The following is a 14,471-nucleotide window of genomic DNA, read 5'->3' as shown; positions in this document are numbered from 1 at the left end:
CAACTGAAATCTGTGGTTTTATCCTTATTTTTGGTTTTGTCTTGAATGCTGATATTCTGAAGAACTATTGTCAAGAGGAAGAGAAGGAAAAGTAGACCTCTTTCCTGGATCAATTAGTTTTTAGAGATTTAATAAGCTTGGTTCTTCTAATTCATGAATTATTTCTGATGGTGCTTCATTCTTTTTAGAAATTTGTAACAACTTGAAAGAATGTCACCTGGTTGTCTTAAGCAGATTATTTGGGTATTTCAGCATCTTTCTTTTGGAGTTATATGGCTCTCCTATCTATATGTTTCATTTTTTTTACATTTTTAACATGGATTTATTAAAAAATTCTATAAAACATTAAAAAAATCTTATGCTAAATAAACTTATCTTTATGTTTCTTTAAGTATTTTGACCAGATTTAAAATTCTTAATTTGGGTGCCTGGAATATCACTCTCTGGGGCCAAATGCCATGGAACTACTTTAGAAATTTGAGTTGAAAGTATGCCTGCCATTACTCTGTGCCATTATCTTAAAAAGAATGGTCATAATAGCTCCCATAATAGCTCCAACTACTTTCCTTATGACATCTTTGTGACATAGACAAGATCAATATTATCATTCTAATTTTTAGTTATATAAATGTTGGCCAAGAGAAGTTTAGTGACTTACTCTTTAATGTGTGTAGTGTGTAATGTGTAAAGTGACTTACACTTTAGTGACTTACTTACCTCAAGGTCTCATGGCTAGCAAATGTTCAAGTTCAGATTTGAACCCAGGTATTTGATTTCATGGTAAGCTGACTAAGCATTATCCAAGCACTATCCAAGTAAATACTAATTTTTTTTAGAATGCTGCATCTAACCAGTCGTCTGATAAACATTTATTGCCTACCTTATGCCAGGCACTGTGGTAAGCCCTGGGGATACCAGAGAGTGGCAAAAGATAATTTTTGCTCTCAAGGAGTTCACAATCTAATGGCGGAGACAATAAGCAAACAAATATGTACAAACAAGCTATCTACAGGATAAATAGGAAATAATTAAGAGTGGGGAGGCTTTGGAGTTAAGAAGATATGAGAAAGACTTTTTGTAGAAGATGGGATCCATGCCAACTACTTATTTCCCATGAATGTTTTGTCTCTTTCCTTGCAATTACCCTACTTCTATGTCCTCTTGTAATCCCTCAACATTCTCCAAAGCTACTTTCCACATCCAGCTCCCAGGGGCATTTGGCCAACAGAAGCCCACAAAGTGTGGTGAACAAAATCCATGATCTCTAAACCATGAAGAATTAAGTGTACCTTAGGAAGTGTCTCCTCCATCCCATGTCAACACCTAAGAAAAAGCTCCTTAGATAAAGAATTATGCTATTATAATGATCATTCACTATTCTAGAGGATGGATGAAGTTTACCACTCATTTCCTTACTGAAAAGAGATAGGTTTAAGATGCAGAATAAAATATACATTTTTGGTTTTGGCCAATGTTTTTGAAAGTGTATAATTGTTATAAATGCTTTGTTTTTTTCTCCCCTTCCCCAGTTTTTTTTTTTTTTTGGTGAAAGCAAGGGAGGTGGTAAACATAAAATTGTTAAAAAAAATGGAAGAAAAGATGATTATTGAAACATTTTTTTAGAATTTACAAAAGAAAACCAAAGGTCAGAAGAAATTACAGATGAATAGGACAACTTTGAAAGTCACTTGCTAGGGGCAGGTAGAGGGCTTGGTGTATGATAGAGTGTGAGGCCTGAAGATGGGAGATCCTGGGTTCCAATCTGGCCTCAGACACGTCATAGTTGTATGATCTTGGGCAAGTCACTTAATCCTAATTGCTTTATTTCCCTCTTGCCTAGGAATTGATACAAAGGAGAAAACAGAAGGCAAGAGTTTAAAAGAAAGTTACATATCAAATTTATTATGTCATATAATAAAATTATAATATGTAAACACATTTATTTTTATTATATTTTCAAAAGAAAGTCAAAGTTAGCAAAAAGATTCACAGTTAATGTACAATCCTCTTTTCTTTCCTATTTTTTATAGAGACATGTTTATTTTATTTGTTTTTTAGTTTCGGAAAAAAAACACAAAATCATGTCATTTCTTGGCACAAGTATGACGACCTTCCTGATGATTGGAAGATGATAATCCTAATGATAATTCTTATTTATATAGGACTTTATGATTGAGAGGCAGCACAGCACACCAATAGGGAAACAGCCTTGGAACATAGAAGACCTGGCTTTTAAGACTCTTAAACTCTTAAACCTTGGTCTAAATCTCACTTTTGACCAAATACTTCCTTTGTTATCCTGGGCAAGTCACTTAACTCTCAGTGTTCTAGTCAATTCTTTAAGACTATTAGCTCCCCTCTCTCTCCCCCCCTCCCTCTCCCTCCATGTGTGAAGAGTTTTATAATTGTATTCATATAATCCCTGAGTTTGTCACTGCTCCCAAGGTCGCCAAGTCTGACCCCCAAGGTTGCCAAGTCTGACTCCAAGGTCACCAAGTCTGACCCCAAGACTACTAAATCTGATACCAAGGTCACTAAGGCTACCAAATCTCACACCAAGGTCACCAAGTCTGATCCCAAAGCAGCCAAGGCCACCAAGTCTGATTCCAAGGTTACAAAGCTCAGCGATGCCAAGACTTCCAAGCCTACTGAGTTCATTGACTCTAAGGATGCCAAATCAAAAGATGCTGGGGCTAAAGCTTCTAATCCTAAGCCTTCAAAATAGATGCTTTAAGATAGAAGGACTTGTTTAAACCCTAAACCACCATTTTTTTCCAGCAAGGGTATGATTATTCACTAGTTTGTACAAATAAAGGAAATGGTGAGTCATAAATTAAAAAAAAAGACTATTAGGTTGTAGAAAAGGTATGACTTCCATTGGTAAAGAAGTTCCTTCATTAGGGAATTCCTTATATTGGTAAAATCATATATCCAGTTTTTATCCCGAATTTCCTTTTTTTTGGCTCATAGAGTTAATCTTTCAAAAAAAAAAAACCCTCTGTGTTCGGTAATATAAAGATTACCATTCCTAGTTGACATGATATTGCTCAGAGGTGATAAGTGACTTAAAAAAGTCTTCATAATATGCTTTGTTTTAATATTATAGACATTTGCAGATTACTCCTACTTTATGAGAAGTCTCATAACAAAGTCAAATAATTAAGTAAAACTAATAACACAGTGACTTCATCTAAAAGTTCAGATAACATTTCACATCTATATTACCCTTCCCACATTTCTATTAAAAATGAACATAAATCTATTATCTCTTCCTTACACCCCTCACTCCACTGGAGAAAACAGAAAAGAAAAGTAAGTTCCTCATAGCAAATATACATTATAAATAAAAGTAAATTCTCTTAATGGTTGCATACAAAACTACACATTTCATTTTGTAACCTAAATCTATTACTTCTCTGATGGATAATAGTTTCATCAAAGATTTTCTTTTAGTTGTTTTTTTTTTAACAGTATTGTTGTATAGATTATTCTTCCTGGTTCTGTTCATGTTGTTCAGTTTTTAAAAGTTCTTAAAATTGTTCATTTAAAAATACTATTGGCATTATATATTGTTCTAGTTCTGCTTACTATAATATACTCTGCATCAGTTCATATGTATTTGTATTTCTTAAAAAATGATCCATTTCCTCACTTCTTGTAGTTCAAAAGTATTCCATCACTTTCTTTCATCACAACTTAGCTTTTCTCTAATTGTTGCAACTCCCCTGAATTTCCAGGATTTTTTTTGCTGCCATTAAAAGTAGAGCAATACATATTTTTTATATGTTGAGGAATTCTTTTGTTTCCTTGGGAGTGAGGGTCTGATGAGTCTGGATAGAACTGAAAATGAAATGATTTGCTAGCATGTTAACTACTCTACTTTTACCAATAGCAAATCTGATTTCTATCATATGATACAACCTTTGGTTCTTAGAACACACAGCCAATCAGCACTTTTGGGTAACTTAGGATAGATAAAGCCAAGTATTTTCCAAGAGAGGAAAGGGTAGAGAAGGCAGGAGATCAGTCAAGAGAAAGAAAGGGAAGTCTTTGGAATGTAATTGGAAGGATTTATTGTCAGAATAAGAAACCATCTCCTGTTCAAGGGCAGGAGACAAGGGAAAGAGACCAAACACTATTATAACTTAAAAAAGCAGTCCTTTTAGACACTATAGGGTTTCTTATCCAGTGACAGCAAATGGTTGTTAAAATAGTGGATGAGCCTATCCATTTTATCAGATTCTTTTTCTAATATTAGGCTACAAAAGGAGGGATTGCTATGTTGTAAATCCATCAAAATAAAGTGATATGAAGTGGTTTCTATTCTTCACCCTCCCAAATGTGTACATAAAAGACCTTTTCCTTTTTCTTTCATCTCTTTTGGGCATAGGTCTAGAAGTGCTATAGCTGAGTCAAAGGGCAGATCTTTGAATAATTTTTAGTATATAATTTCAAATTGTTTTCCAGAATGTTTGTACTCATAAATATGCCTGTTTTCTCATAGTCCATCCAATGTTTATAATTTTCTTTTTTTGTCCTCTTTGCTCAGAAATGCTATAATTTTTATTGCTCTATTATTACAGATCTGGAACATTTTTCATATTGTAATTGGTAAGCTACATTTTTTTTTCTCTGAGACCTGCTTGTTCATATTTTTTGACCATTTATTGATAGGAAAATGGATGTTTTTCTTATAAATTTGAATCTCATCCTTAGATATTTTGGAAATGTGGTCATAATGAGAGAAACATCACAAAAATTTGCTCCTAATTATTTGTGTCTCTCTTAATTTTAGTCTTATTAAATTTCTTTATGGAAAATATTTTTACTTTTCTGTAACCACAATTATTCATTTTACCTTCTGTGATCCTCTCTGTTACTTGTTTGGTCATGACCTTTTGTCTTCTCCATAGATATAATGGGTAATTTTTCCATGTTTCTTTAGTTTTTTTTATGATATGATCTTTCATATTTAAGTCAAATCAGATAATGGAGCTATCAGAGCTGAATCCAAACCCAGAATTTCTAACTATGTGACTCCAAGTTTTGTCAGAATTTGGATTTAGATCTTCTGAGATCATTGTTCTCATGAAATCAGTGCTATCACAGTCAAACATCATGTCAGGAAAATTAAAGTGGTGTTTAGATACAAACTAGTCACACCAGAAAAAATGTTTCTATACTCATTGCTATAATTACTGTCTGTGCTAGGGCATTATAGGGAGGCAAATGAGCCCTTAGAGATTCTGGATTCAATGTGAATGAAAATTTATACTAGAAAAGTGCTCATTATAACTTTATTAAAATCATCTAAATATATAGGATCATTAGTGATTATGGATACATGATAAAAGTTGGATGTAGGGGTAATAGGATGTGGCTCCTTGTGTCTCTTTTAGTTCTTCATAGAGGTATAATCTGGCAGTTCATGTGAACATTCATGGTCTCACCAGCTTGGAAAAGCTATGACCTCTTTGTAGATATTGCTTTAAATGCTAATTGCCACAATAGCTCATGGCCCCTTTGGACAAAAAATGTGGTTGACATTGCTCTGGCTTTTAGCCCTTCTCTGTTTTTATAAATTTGTTTCTTTTTGCTTCCACAGAAGTACATTATTTTCCATAGTGTTAAATTTCTACTACTTTGGAGTATCTCCTTACTCTGATGCTATGTAAACAAGTGGGACTTAGTGGAAGAAGCAATAGGACCTGGCCAAAGATTATTATAGGAGAGAATTGTAGGGTAGTATCAGGTGTACTGGATTTGGTGTCATCTGTTTTGTTTTGAATCTTGGCTTTGTTCAATTCAGTTCAGGTCCATTACATTTACATGTGTAAAGAATTGTGCTAGGTGTTGAGGATAAAAAGACCAAAAATTAAACAGTTCCTTTTTTTTCAAGGAACACAGATATGTACACAGATAATTGGAGAAGTAATTGGACAAAGGAGAGAATATTGATATTAGGGGAATCAAGAAAGGCCTAATGTTGAAGGTATCATTTGAGATGACCTTTGGAGGAAACCAAAAATTCTAAGATACAGAGTGAGAAGGGAGATCATTCTAGGCAAGTAGAATACACTTGGACAAATCAATTAATTTTATGATTCTTAAGTTTCTTATTTGTAATAAGAAATATTGGACTAGATGATATCAAAAATCTCCTTAAGTGCCAAACACTAGTGACAAGTCAGATTTTGAACTCATAATTTCAGCACCTGTGGTCAATCTCATAATAACACAATTCAGTTGAGTTGGAATATGTGTTTGGGAGTGGGGAAGGGAGAAGAAGAGTTTCTAAGGTATGACCATTTTGTGTATAGTCAAGGTAGATAAGAGATAGAGGTCATAAAAGGTAGATAAAACTGATTAAATAGGAGATGGGGGTATTCAAACAGGGCAGGATTTGAAATATAGGAAAATTATGGAATCAAATTCTGAACTTAATGGAGTAGAGAGTGACAGAAAGGACCACAGATGATAACAATAAAGAAGGAATGGGTTTTAAAGAAGTAATTATTAAGCAATGGTAATCGAGTTCCAGAAGGTCCACAAGTACTCACAGGTCTCAATGAATATGCCCTTTTTATTAGAGGACATTTTATTACTGGACCTACAGAGTGTGCAAAGGAATATGGTCTCTTCAAGAGAAATTTAGTTTTCTAGATGATGAAAGGAATGTTAGAGGACTGGATCTAGGTTGAAAGGGAGTTTGATAATAATAGAAAATAGTTTCAGAAAGCACAATGGAAAGGAAAGGAAGAGGAAAATGGAGGAAGGAGGGTTTGGACTGACTTTAATGGGAGAAGGCTGTAGCCAGTACATATTGCCTTCTCTGATGCTTCTTATCATCTATGGAAGCATTGGCAAAGTATTGGCATGTGTGCCCAGCTGGCACTCAGGGAGCTGCTCAATTTCCTTTCTTCCCAGTGCTCAAGGCCCTTTTTTTGCATGCTGAATTCCTCTGTCCAGCTGCTCAAAGCAAGTACTTGCTCCCTCTGTTCTCTCTATTAATGGGGGAGGTGGAGCTCAGAATTTGCCCTTTGCACTCCAACTTGAAAATTTTGCTGCTCTATGGTGTGGCTCAATAGACTACATGACATAACATGTTCAGTTTTCCTTGGGGTATTGGCAGCCCTTGGGGATGGTCAAGAGGTCTTCTTGGGATGGAAGAATGGAAGGATGGAAGGAAATATCCTCCTTTGTATTATGATAGTGTTGATCTTGTGTTAGTTCTGGCCTCATTCTTGTTTCTATCTATTTTTGTCACCAATGGATAGATATAAACTTTGTTTTCAGTTCTTTTCTACTACAAAAGGGATTGCTATAAATATTTAGATATATATTGGAATTTTGTTTCTTTCTTTAACTTTTTGGGGGCATATGCCTAGTCTGGGATTTCTGGGTCAAAGAATGAAGAGTTTAGTCCATTCCCCTTCATTTTTTTCAACTTAGTATAACTCTACAGCTTCCTGATTCCAATAAAAAACCTTCAATTCTAAGTGACATCTGTTAGCAAATGCTGACCTGGAGGGCAGAAACATTAGCAGGGGAGCTCATTATTTAGGAGAAGAAAAACAACAATTGACATCCAATGCCTTTGATGACTAAAATCCTTTTTTTTTTCTGGAGAAGCTATTTAGGCACAATCCCCAAGCTGTTTTTCCTTTGCTTTCTTTTTGGTTTTTAAATGAAGGATTCTCAAAGTTGTGTGTGTGTGTGTGTGTGTGTGTGTGTGTGTGTGTGTGTTATAAGATGGAGTGGGACAGCCAGGAAGAGTTCCTTAAACTCTTAGTAGCATGGCCAAGATGTTACTATTTAGAGATTTTGAGCAGTTTTAAATGGAAATAAAGTCCATGTGTTCAGTGCATCTCTCACACTCCTGCCAAATTGGTTACCTTATAGTTGTCAATTTCTACAACCTCCAAGAAGGCAGGAGGGAATGCTGGGAAAGATCTCCCTTGGAAAATCGGCTCCTGTCTGGGGGATGAACCTTTAAGAAGGGAATATTTAACTTGTGGAGAGACTGTATCTTTGGGTAAATCATAGGTCATTGCTGTATTAATGTCCATATGTAACTGTGCCACAGGCTGATCTTTCCCTCCTAAATTTTGCTACATCAGTTTGTATGTAACAAATGTAGACACCTCAAGGACAGAAATTATGGCTTTTATAGATTTTTGTATAGTAATGATGCCTTTGGCAAAAAAAAAATTGTCCTTGGAATGGTAGGCAACTGCCAGAATGCTACACTGGAACCCTTTTAACAAGAGTTCCTCAGGGCACAGGATGAGCAGGTAGCCATATATTTTGATTTGTATCATTGGGAGGCAATTTTCAAAATTATTGCAATCACAGATCCATTTAAGTATGTAATTATGAAGAAAGCATGGAGAGGCAATTTCCTTAGTGGACAAAAGACCACACTTGGACTCAAGAGAACTTGAGTTCAAGTCCCTCCTCTGACAAATACTATCCATACAGCAATTCTTGCACATGGTAGGCACTTACTAAAATGCTTATTGGTTGAATGTCACTTTGTAAGCCACTTAGCCTCTAAGTGTCTGAGGATATCATCTAAGGGCTGGCAGAAGGAGTTTCTTTGCTAGAAGATCCATGTACTGATGAAATCACACATGTGGAATGGGAAAAAGAAAGCAAACAGAGCAAATCATAATGCCTTAATACACACTTTAATTAATTGGTATAAATATGGGTGTTTTCCCTAAAGGAAGAGATCATAACTCATACAATACCTTTTACACTTTAAAACTCTTATCCATGGATATCAGCCAATTAGTCAACTAGTATTTATTAAGCAATTAGTATGTGTCAGTTAGCTGGGGATACAAATTCACATAGAAATAAAGACAGTCCTTTCCTAAATAAACATATTCTAATGGAGAAGGAACACTCATGAAAGGAATCTGGACCACAAATGTACATGTGGGAGAGTGAGTGTGTGTGTGTGTGTGTGTGTGTGTGTGTGTGTGTGTGTGTGTGTGTGTGTGTGTGTGTAGGGAGACAAAGATGTTGGTCCAAGGGCATGGAATGGAAGAGAAAGACCAGGGTTTAGTCTGGAGAGTAATGATAGATGCACAATGACTGGTTTAGGTGCTTTCCTTAAGTGGAGGTTCTAGGTGGGGCTATCTAAGTAGAGGGAGAGGACACAGGGATGGAAGACACTTGTAATGTGTGAATTCCAGGACTGGTGTAAGGCTTTGTGATGAAGAGTTGTGCCATGGTAGAGAAATACCATCATGTAACCTGGGGAGGAATGAAACATGGCAGGCTTTCATGATCTCCTTAAATGGAGGTACTTGGAGGAACCAACCAATGAGAGGGAGAGGCTGAAAGGGTACAGGGCAGGTTAGAAGACAGGCTGTGCTATAATTATGATTAATAAATGTTTATTAATTGGCTTAAATCAAAATAGGAGATTCATTTTGGTACTTCACAGTTTTGTTTTTTTGATGAGTTCCCTTTCTGATATTTGTTTGAAGCATCTCTGGGTCCCCAAATTCTCAAGACCACCAAGGCATGGGGACGAATTTGGACTTTTTGGAAGAGATTCAGGAGCTTGCCCAAGGCATTTCAGAAACAATGGAGAAGGCCATTGCTTTACAGAAACTTTGGATGGAAGGTTCCAAGTTATCAGGTGAGTAGCCCTGGAGTTAATTTGAAATAAACTTTGTTTAATGGATCCTTAATTATATCCCATTGCTCAGAAGCTATGGGGGAGCAATAGGGCCACAGAAAGTAGATTAAGTTAGTATCAAGGCTAACTACCTCATGAATACCCATGATGAGACTCCTAGGGATGGCCTAAAAATACCTTCCCTTAGATGAGTTGTAAAGTTTCTTGAACATTTACTCTTTGCTCCTTACTTCACAGATTTGGAGAGATACTAATCCTTCCCAATAGCTTTAACTCAAAAGTGTTAAAGTTAAGTCAAATATTGACCTAGAATCTTTGAGGTATTCAGATGTAATCATAGGATTTAAAGCTGAAAAGGCCATTGAAGATCCCCTAGGCTATAATCTTTCTTTTATAGATTTAGGAGTCTGAGGCCTATAAGGCCATCTTGTTCAAGGAACAACCTGAGATATATGAAAAGGTCTCATTAACTTAGAGGCTCTCTTTAGTAGGCTAGGTGGAGGTTATCATTATAGATGGGGGACTTTCCAATCAACCAGGGAAAATCATCTTCAATATGTTGATTTCTTCCTCAATATTTCTCTCTATGTCCCCCTTTCTTAATGTACACAGCCATAACCCTATTTTGGGCTCTTATAACCTCTGGAATAGACTACTACAATAGCTTTCTAATTGGTTTCCTTGTCTCATGTCTCTCCCCATTCAATTCATCCTCCATTCACCTACCAAAGTGATTTTTTTCTAAAGTGTAGGACTAACCATGTCACTTCCCTGTCCAAGAAGTAATAGCTCTCGATGAGCTCCAGGATCAAATATTAAGTCCCTTGTTTGACCTTTAAAAACATTTACAATCTGGACTCTGTTTTGTGGTCCAGGATACCAGTGAAATATTGGGGCAATTGACGTTAACCTCCATATTCCTATACCATCAGCCAGGATTGTTGTGAGCCAAGAGTAGATATAATTGTAAGCTTCTTGAAGGCAAGGACTGTGTCATTTGGTTTTCTTAGTATAGTGCTTGACACACAGTGTAGACTCAATAAACTTTTATTGTCTGATAGATTGATTTTGCCCTATTGGGAAATATCTCATCCCAGAGACCCCAAGATCCTCCTGGTTCCACCTAGGTTCAGTTAAGTGGAGGTCAATAAATCAGGAGCCAAAGCTAGATGACTAGCAATTCCTTAAAACAAATGGAGAATCAGACATTTATAGGGTTATCCACAGGAGGGAAAAGGAGCCTATGAGTTGATGGATTTGCCCACTCAATTTTCTTATTTGGGATGCTGAGTAATAGGGATAAGATATATTAGATGACTTGGGGAAGAGTGTCTTGACCTTAGAATCAGTTAGGTGGCACAGTGGATAGAATGACTGGCTTAAAGTCAGGAAAAATCTGACTTCAGACAAGAACTAGCTGTGTGATCCTGGGCAAGTCACTTAACCCCAAATGCTTAAAGTTTCTCATCTGTAAAAAGAACTGGAGAAAGAAGTGTAGTATCCAAGCCAAAAAAACTCCAAATGAGGTTGCTAAGAGTCAGACACAGCTGAAATGATTGAACAACAAAAGTCTTAGCCTTTGGCTGAAACTTGTTAACCTTCCTGTTGCCCAACATCAGGTTTGATGGGATTCACGTGTTTCCCTAAAGTTCATTTCAGCAGCCTATCTTGGTGGGAGCAGGTGTCTCCCATAAATCTCATCGGAATGTCTAAGTAGGAACTAAGGTTCAAGTTAGTAATGGCCTTTCTTTGGGAAGGAATCAAAATTGAATACAGATTGAAAACCTTGTTTCTGTTTACAACACCCAACAGGCTATATTTCTTTACCCTCTAAGACTACCATTTTGGGGGAGATGTTATATATGTATAATGAGAAAGGAAGCAGCTGGGTGCTCAGTGGATGGAGAGCCAGGCCTAGAGATGGGAGTTCTTGGGTTCAAATCTGGCCTCAGACACTTCCTAGCTGTGGGACCCTCGGCAAGTCACTTGACCCCTTTTTCCTAGCTCTTACTGCTCTTCTGCCTTGGAACCAATACATACTATTAATGCTAAGAGAGAAGGTAAGGGTTTAAAAAAATAAAATGAGAAAAAAATTTCTTGCCCTGGTGGTTCTTATGGTGGTGGTGAGCAAAACAACATGTAAACATCTATATTTCTATTTTAAATTATTATTATTATCACTTTGAGGAAGAAGGAAAAGGAAACTTAGGCAATCAGGAAAGGTTCTCTATGGAAGACAGTACAGCAGCTGAGTCTTACTGGCCCCTGGATTCTAAGAGGAGAGTAAATATTCACAGCAATTTAGATTCCTTCTCCAGTTCAAGCTTGTGTCCCTCTGTGTGACCTCAAGAGTCATAACTTCTCTCAGTCTCCATTTTCTCATGTATAAAATGGGCATAACATTTTCTCTATTATCTCAGAGAGTTGTAACAAAAGGACTTGAGTTTAAAACTATATTAACTAAGTATGAATTTATTATTATAAGTACTATTATGTCTGAGTTTTGACATCATAGATGTACAAAATCCTAAAATTCTATAGCTAGAAGAGTTTAAGTAATGGAGGCCAAGAAAGATTAAGTGATTTGTCCAAAATCACACAGTTGACAAGTGACCCACATGAACTTTTAACCCTTAGCTTAATCAATACCAGATTTCCCTGCTCTCACCATTCCAACAGAATCTCAAACTAATGATCATTTTATATAGAAATGCAATTTTCAGAAAAATATTTGTAAGAAAACTATGTCTTGAAGGAAAATGAAGAAAGATCTACTTGCCAAAAATGACATTATGTGTTATTGATGGAAAAGGAAATGGTCTATCAGTAACTGAGTTCTCAGGACAGCCTATTATTTCCAAGAGGTCCATCTAATAATGTCTCAAAGTATATGGAAGAAAATCTGTAATAATTTAATTTCCTATGGGATGGATTTACTGTATTAGATCCTATTAAGGGTCATTCTCTTTTTTATAAAGTTTACTTCCCAACTTTATGTGTTAAATTGCTACTTAAAAGATAACAACTAAAATTTTCTGTGATAAAATTCCCATTTCTATCCTGCTTTATACTGTAACCGTACAACTTCTAGTTGGACATATAGGATTTAAAGCTAATCAAGAAGTGAAAGTAATTTCTTCCTCTTCATTGTTTTTCCTTTTCTTTCTCCCTAATCATTTTTTCCCTTGAATCCTTCCCCACTTCAAGTCTACTACCAGTTTATAAAATAATCTGTGACATTCTCCAGAAACTTGTGGATGATTTTGCTACTGAGTCATCACAGGATCAAAGAAAGAATGCTTGAATTGGAGCTGTAAGAATTGGGCTTAAATTCTCACTGCTATTTACCACCTCTTGGATCCTGGGCAAAGTATTTACCTTTGCTAACACTTTTTTACAAAGAAAAAGAAAGATGGGTTTTTCCCGCTTATGAGGTCTCTTTTAGTTTTTCTGACTTTTATTGTCATGTTTATAGTCACATTGTTATGAACTTTAAAAAGGGAACATTATCATTAAAATTATCAATGATTTTTGTCCTTATAGCTCAGTTATTTCTGGAAACTGTCCCCTCTACCCCTCCAAATGAGCTCCCCCTTCTAATACGTAAAGCAAAAATACACATATAGTGATTGCATATTCAACTCTGTGCATTATAATAGTCCTCTTTTCTCTCTGCTGTGGGGAGGGAGATACACTTCATTAACTTTCTTATAACCATAATTTTTAGTGGTTTTACAAATATGCAAGATTAGAATTCCTTTTAGTGATCTTTTCATATAAATTGTTATAGTCATTGTGTATGTTATGCTTTGTGATTCTGTTTATTGCATTCAATTTAAGATCATACAAGTCATATTTCTCTGAATTCTTCATATTCATCCTTTTTTGTAAACAATAAACTTTAATTTTTTCATATTATTTTACATATATACCATAGTATTTTAACAAGTCACCTGAAATTTTCTCTCAGTGATAATCATGCACTAAATCATAAGCTACTTAATGAGATTAGTAAGTCCTCACAGGAGCAAAGACTGACATATTTCCAATATAACTTCTGTAAATGCTTAGCAATAGTTTTAGATACATGGTACATACTCAATAAATCCTGCTTTCTATAAAACAAAAATAACATTTTATATATGCTTTATTTTTTAGGTTCTCACAGTTCTGCTTTTTCAATGGTAAGTATTTGGCCATAAATTTTGAGACTGATTCAAGGAATAATGTAATTTGTTTTTTTGGTATAGATTGAAATTTTTTTATGATATAGATTTTAGAATGAAATTAATGATTTATTTACAAGGTTCTTTTAGGTATAAACATATTCTTCATAACTTTGAGGTTATTGTTATTATTAATAATAATTATTATTAACTCCTTCCCCAAAATTTAGAGATGTGAGAAGGAACGATTTAAAGGTGTGATAAGGAAATCACTTTAAAAGCCTGATATATATTAATTTAAGGTTGCCAAGGAATTCAGCTATGTAATTCCTAAATGAAACTCAAGTCAGCAGTCAACCTTTTATGGAGGTTTTAATTACAAACAGGAGGAAGAAAGGTATGAGAGAGAGAGAGAGAGAGAGAGAGAGAGAGAGAGAGAGAGAGAGAGAGAGAGAGAAGGGAATAAAGCTTAAATACCCCCTCTGTTTAGGCTGGGCCAAAAGGCCCAAGCTCAGATAGCTGAGGCAAAGAAGAGAGATCAGTCCCTATCACTCACGTGACCAAAATGGAGAAACAGTCTCAGGGGCCTCCACCTCCAGCCTCCTTCAGAGCAAGCTTCTCAGAGCACAACCTCTCAGAGCAAAACCTCT

At 35.7% G+C, this 14,471-nt stretch overlaps 1 protein-coding gene across 1 annotated transcript in view; it reads left to right on the top strand.

The window, feature by feature from the left end:
- Positions 1-14,471, top strand: part of ABCA13 (ATP binding cassette subfamily A member 13) — a 497,021-nt gene that overhangs the window by 31,759 nt on the left and 450,791 nt on the right. The window contains 2 exon segments of the mRNA XM_056806268.1: positions 9,501-9,655; positions 11,381-11,390. Coding sequence (XP_056662246.1) covers positions 9,501-9,655; positions 11,381-11,390 — 165 coding nt within the window.

The sequence above is a fragment of the Monodelphis domestica genome, chromosome 7, assembly GCF_027887165.1.
Source record: "Monodelphis domestica isolate mMonDom1 chromosome 7, mMonDom1.pri, whole genome shotgun sequence".
In the NCBI taxonomy this organism is placed as follows: Eukaryota; Metazoa; Chordata; class Mammalia; order Didelphimorphia; family Didelphidae; genus Monodelphis; species Monodelphis domestica.
This window is presented reverse-complemented; position numbering and strand designations above follow the sequence as displayed.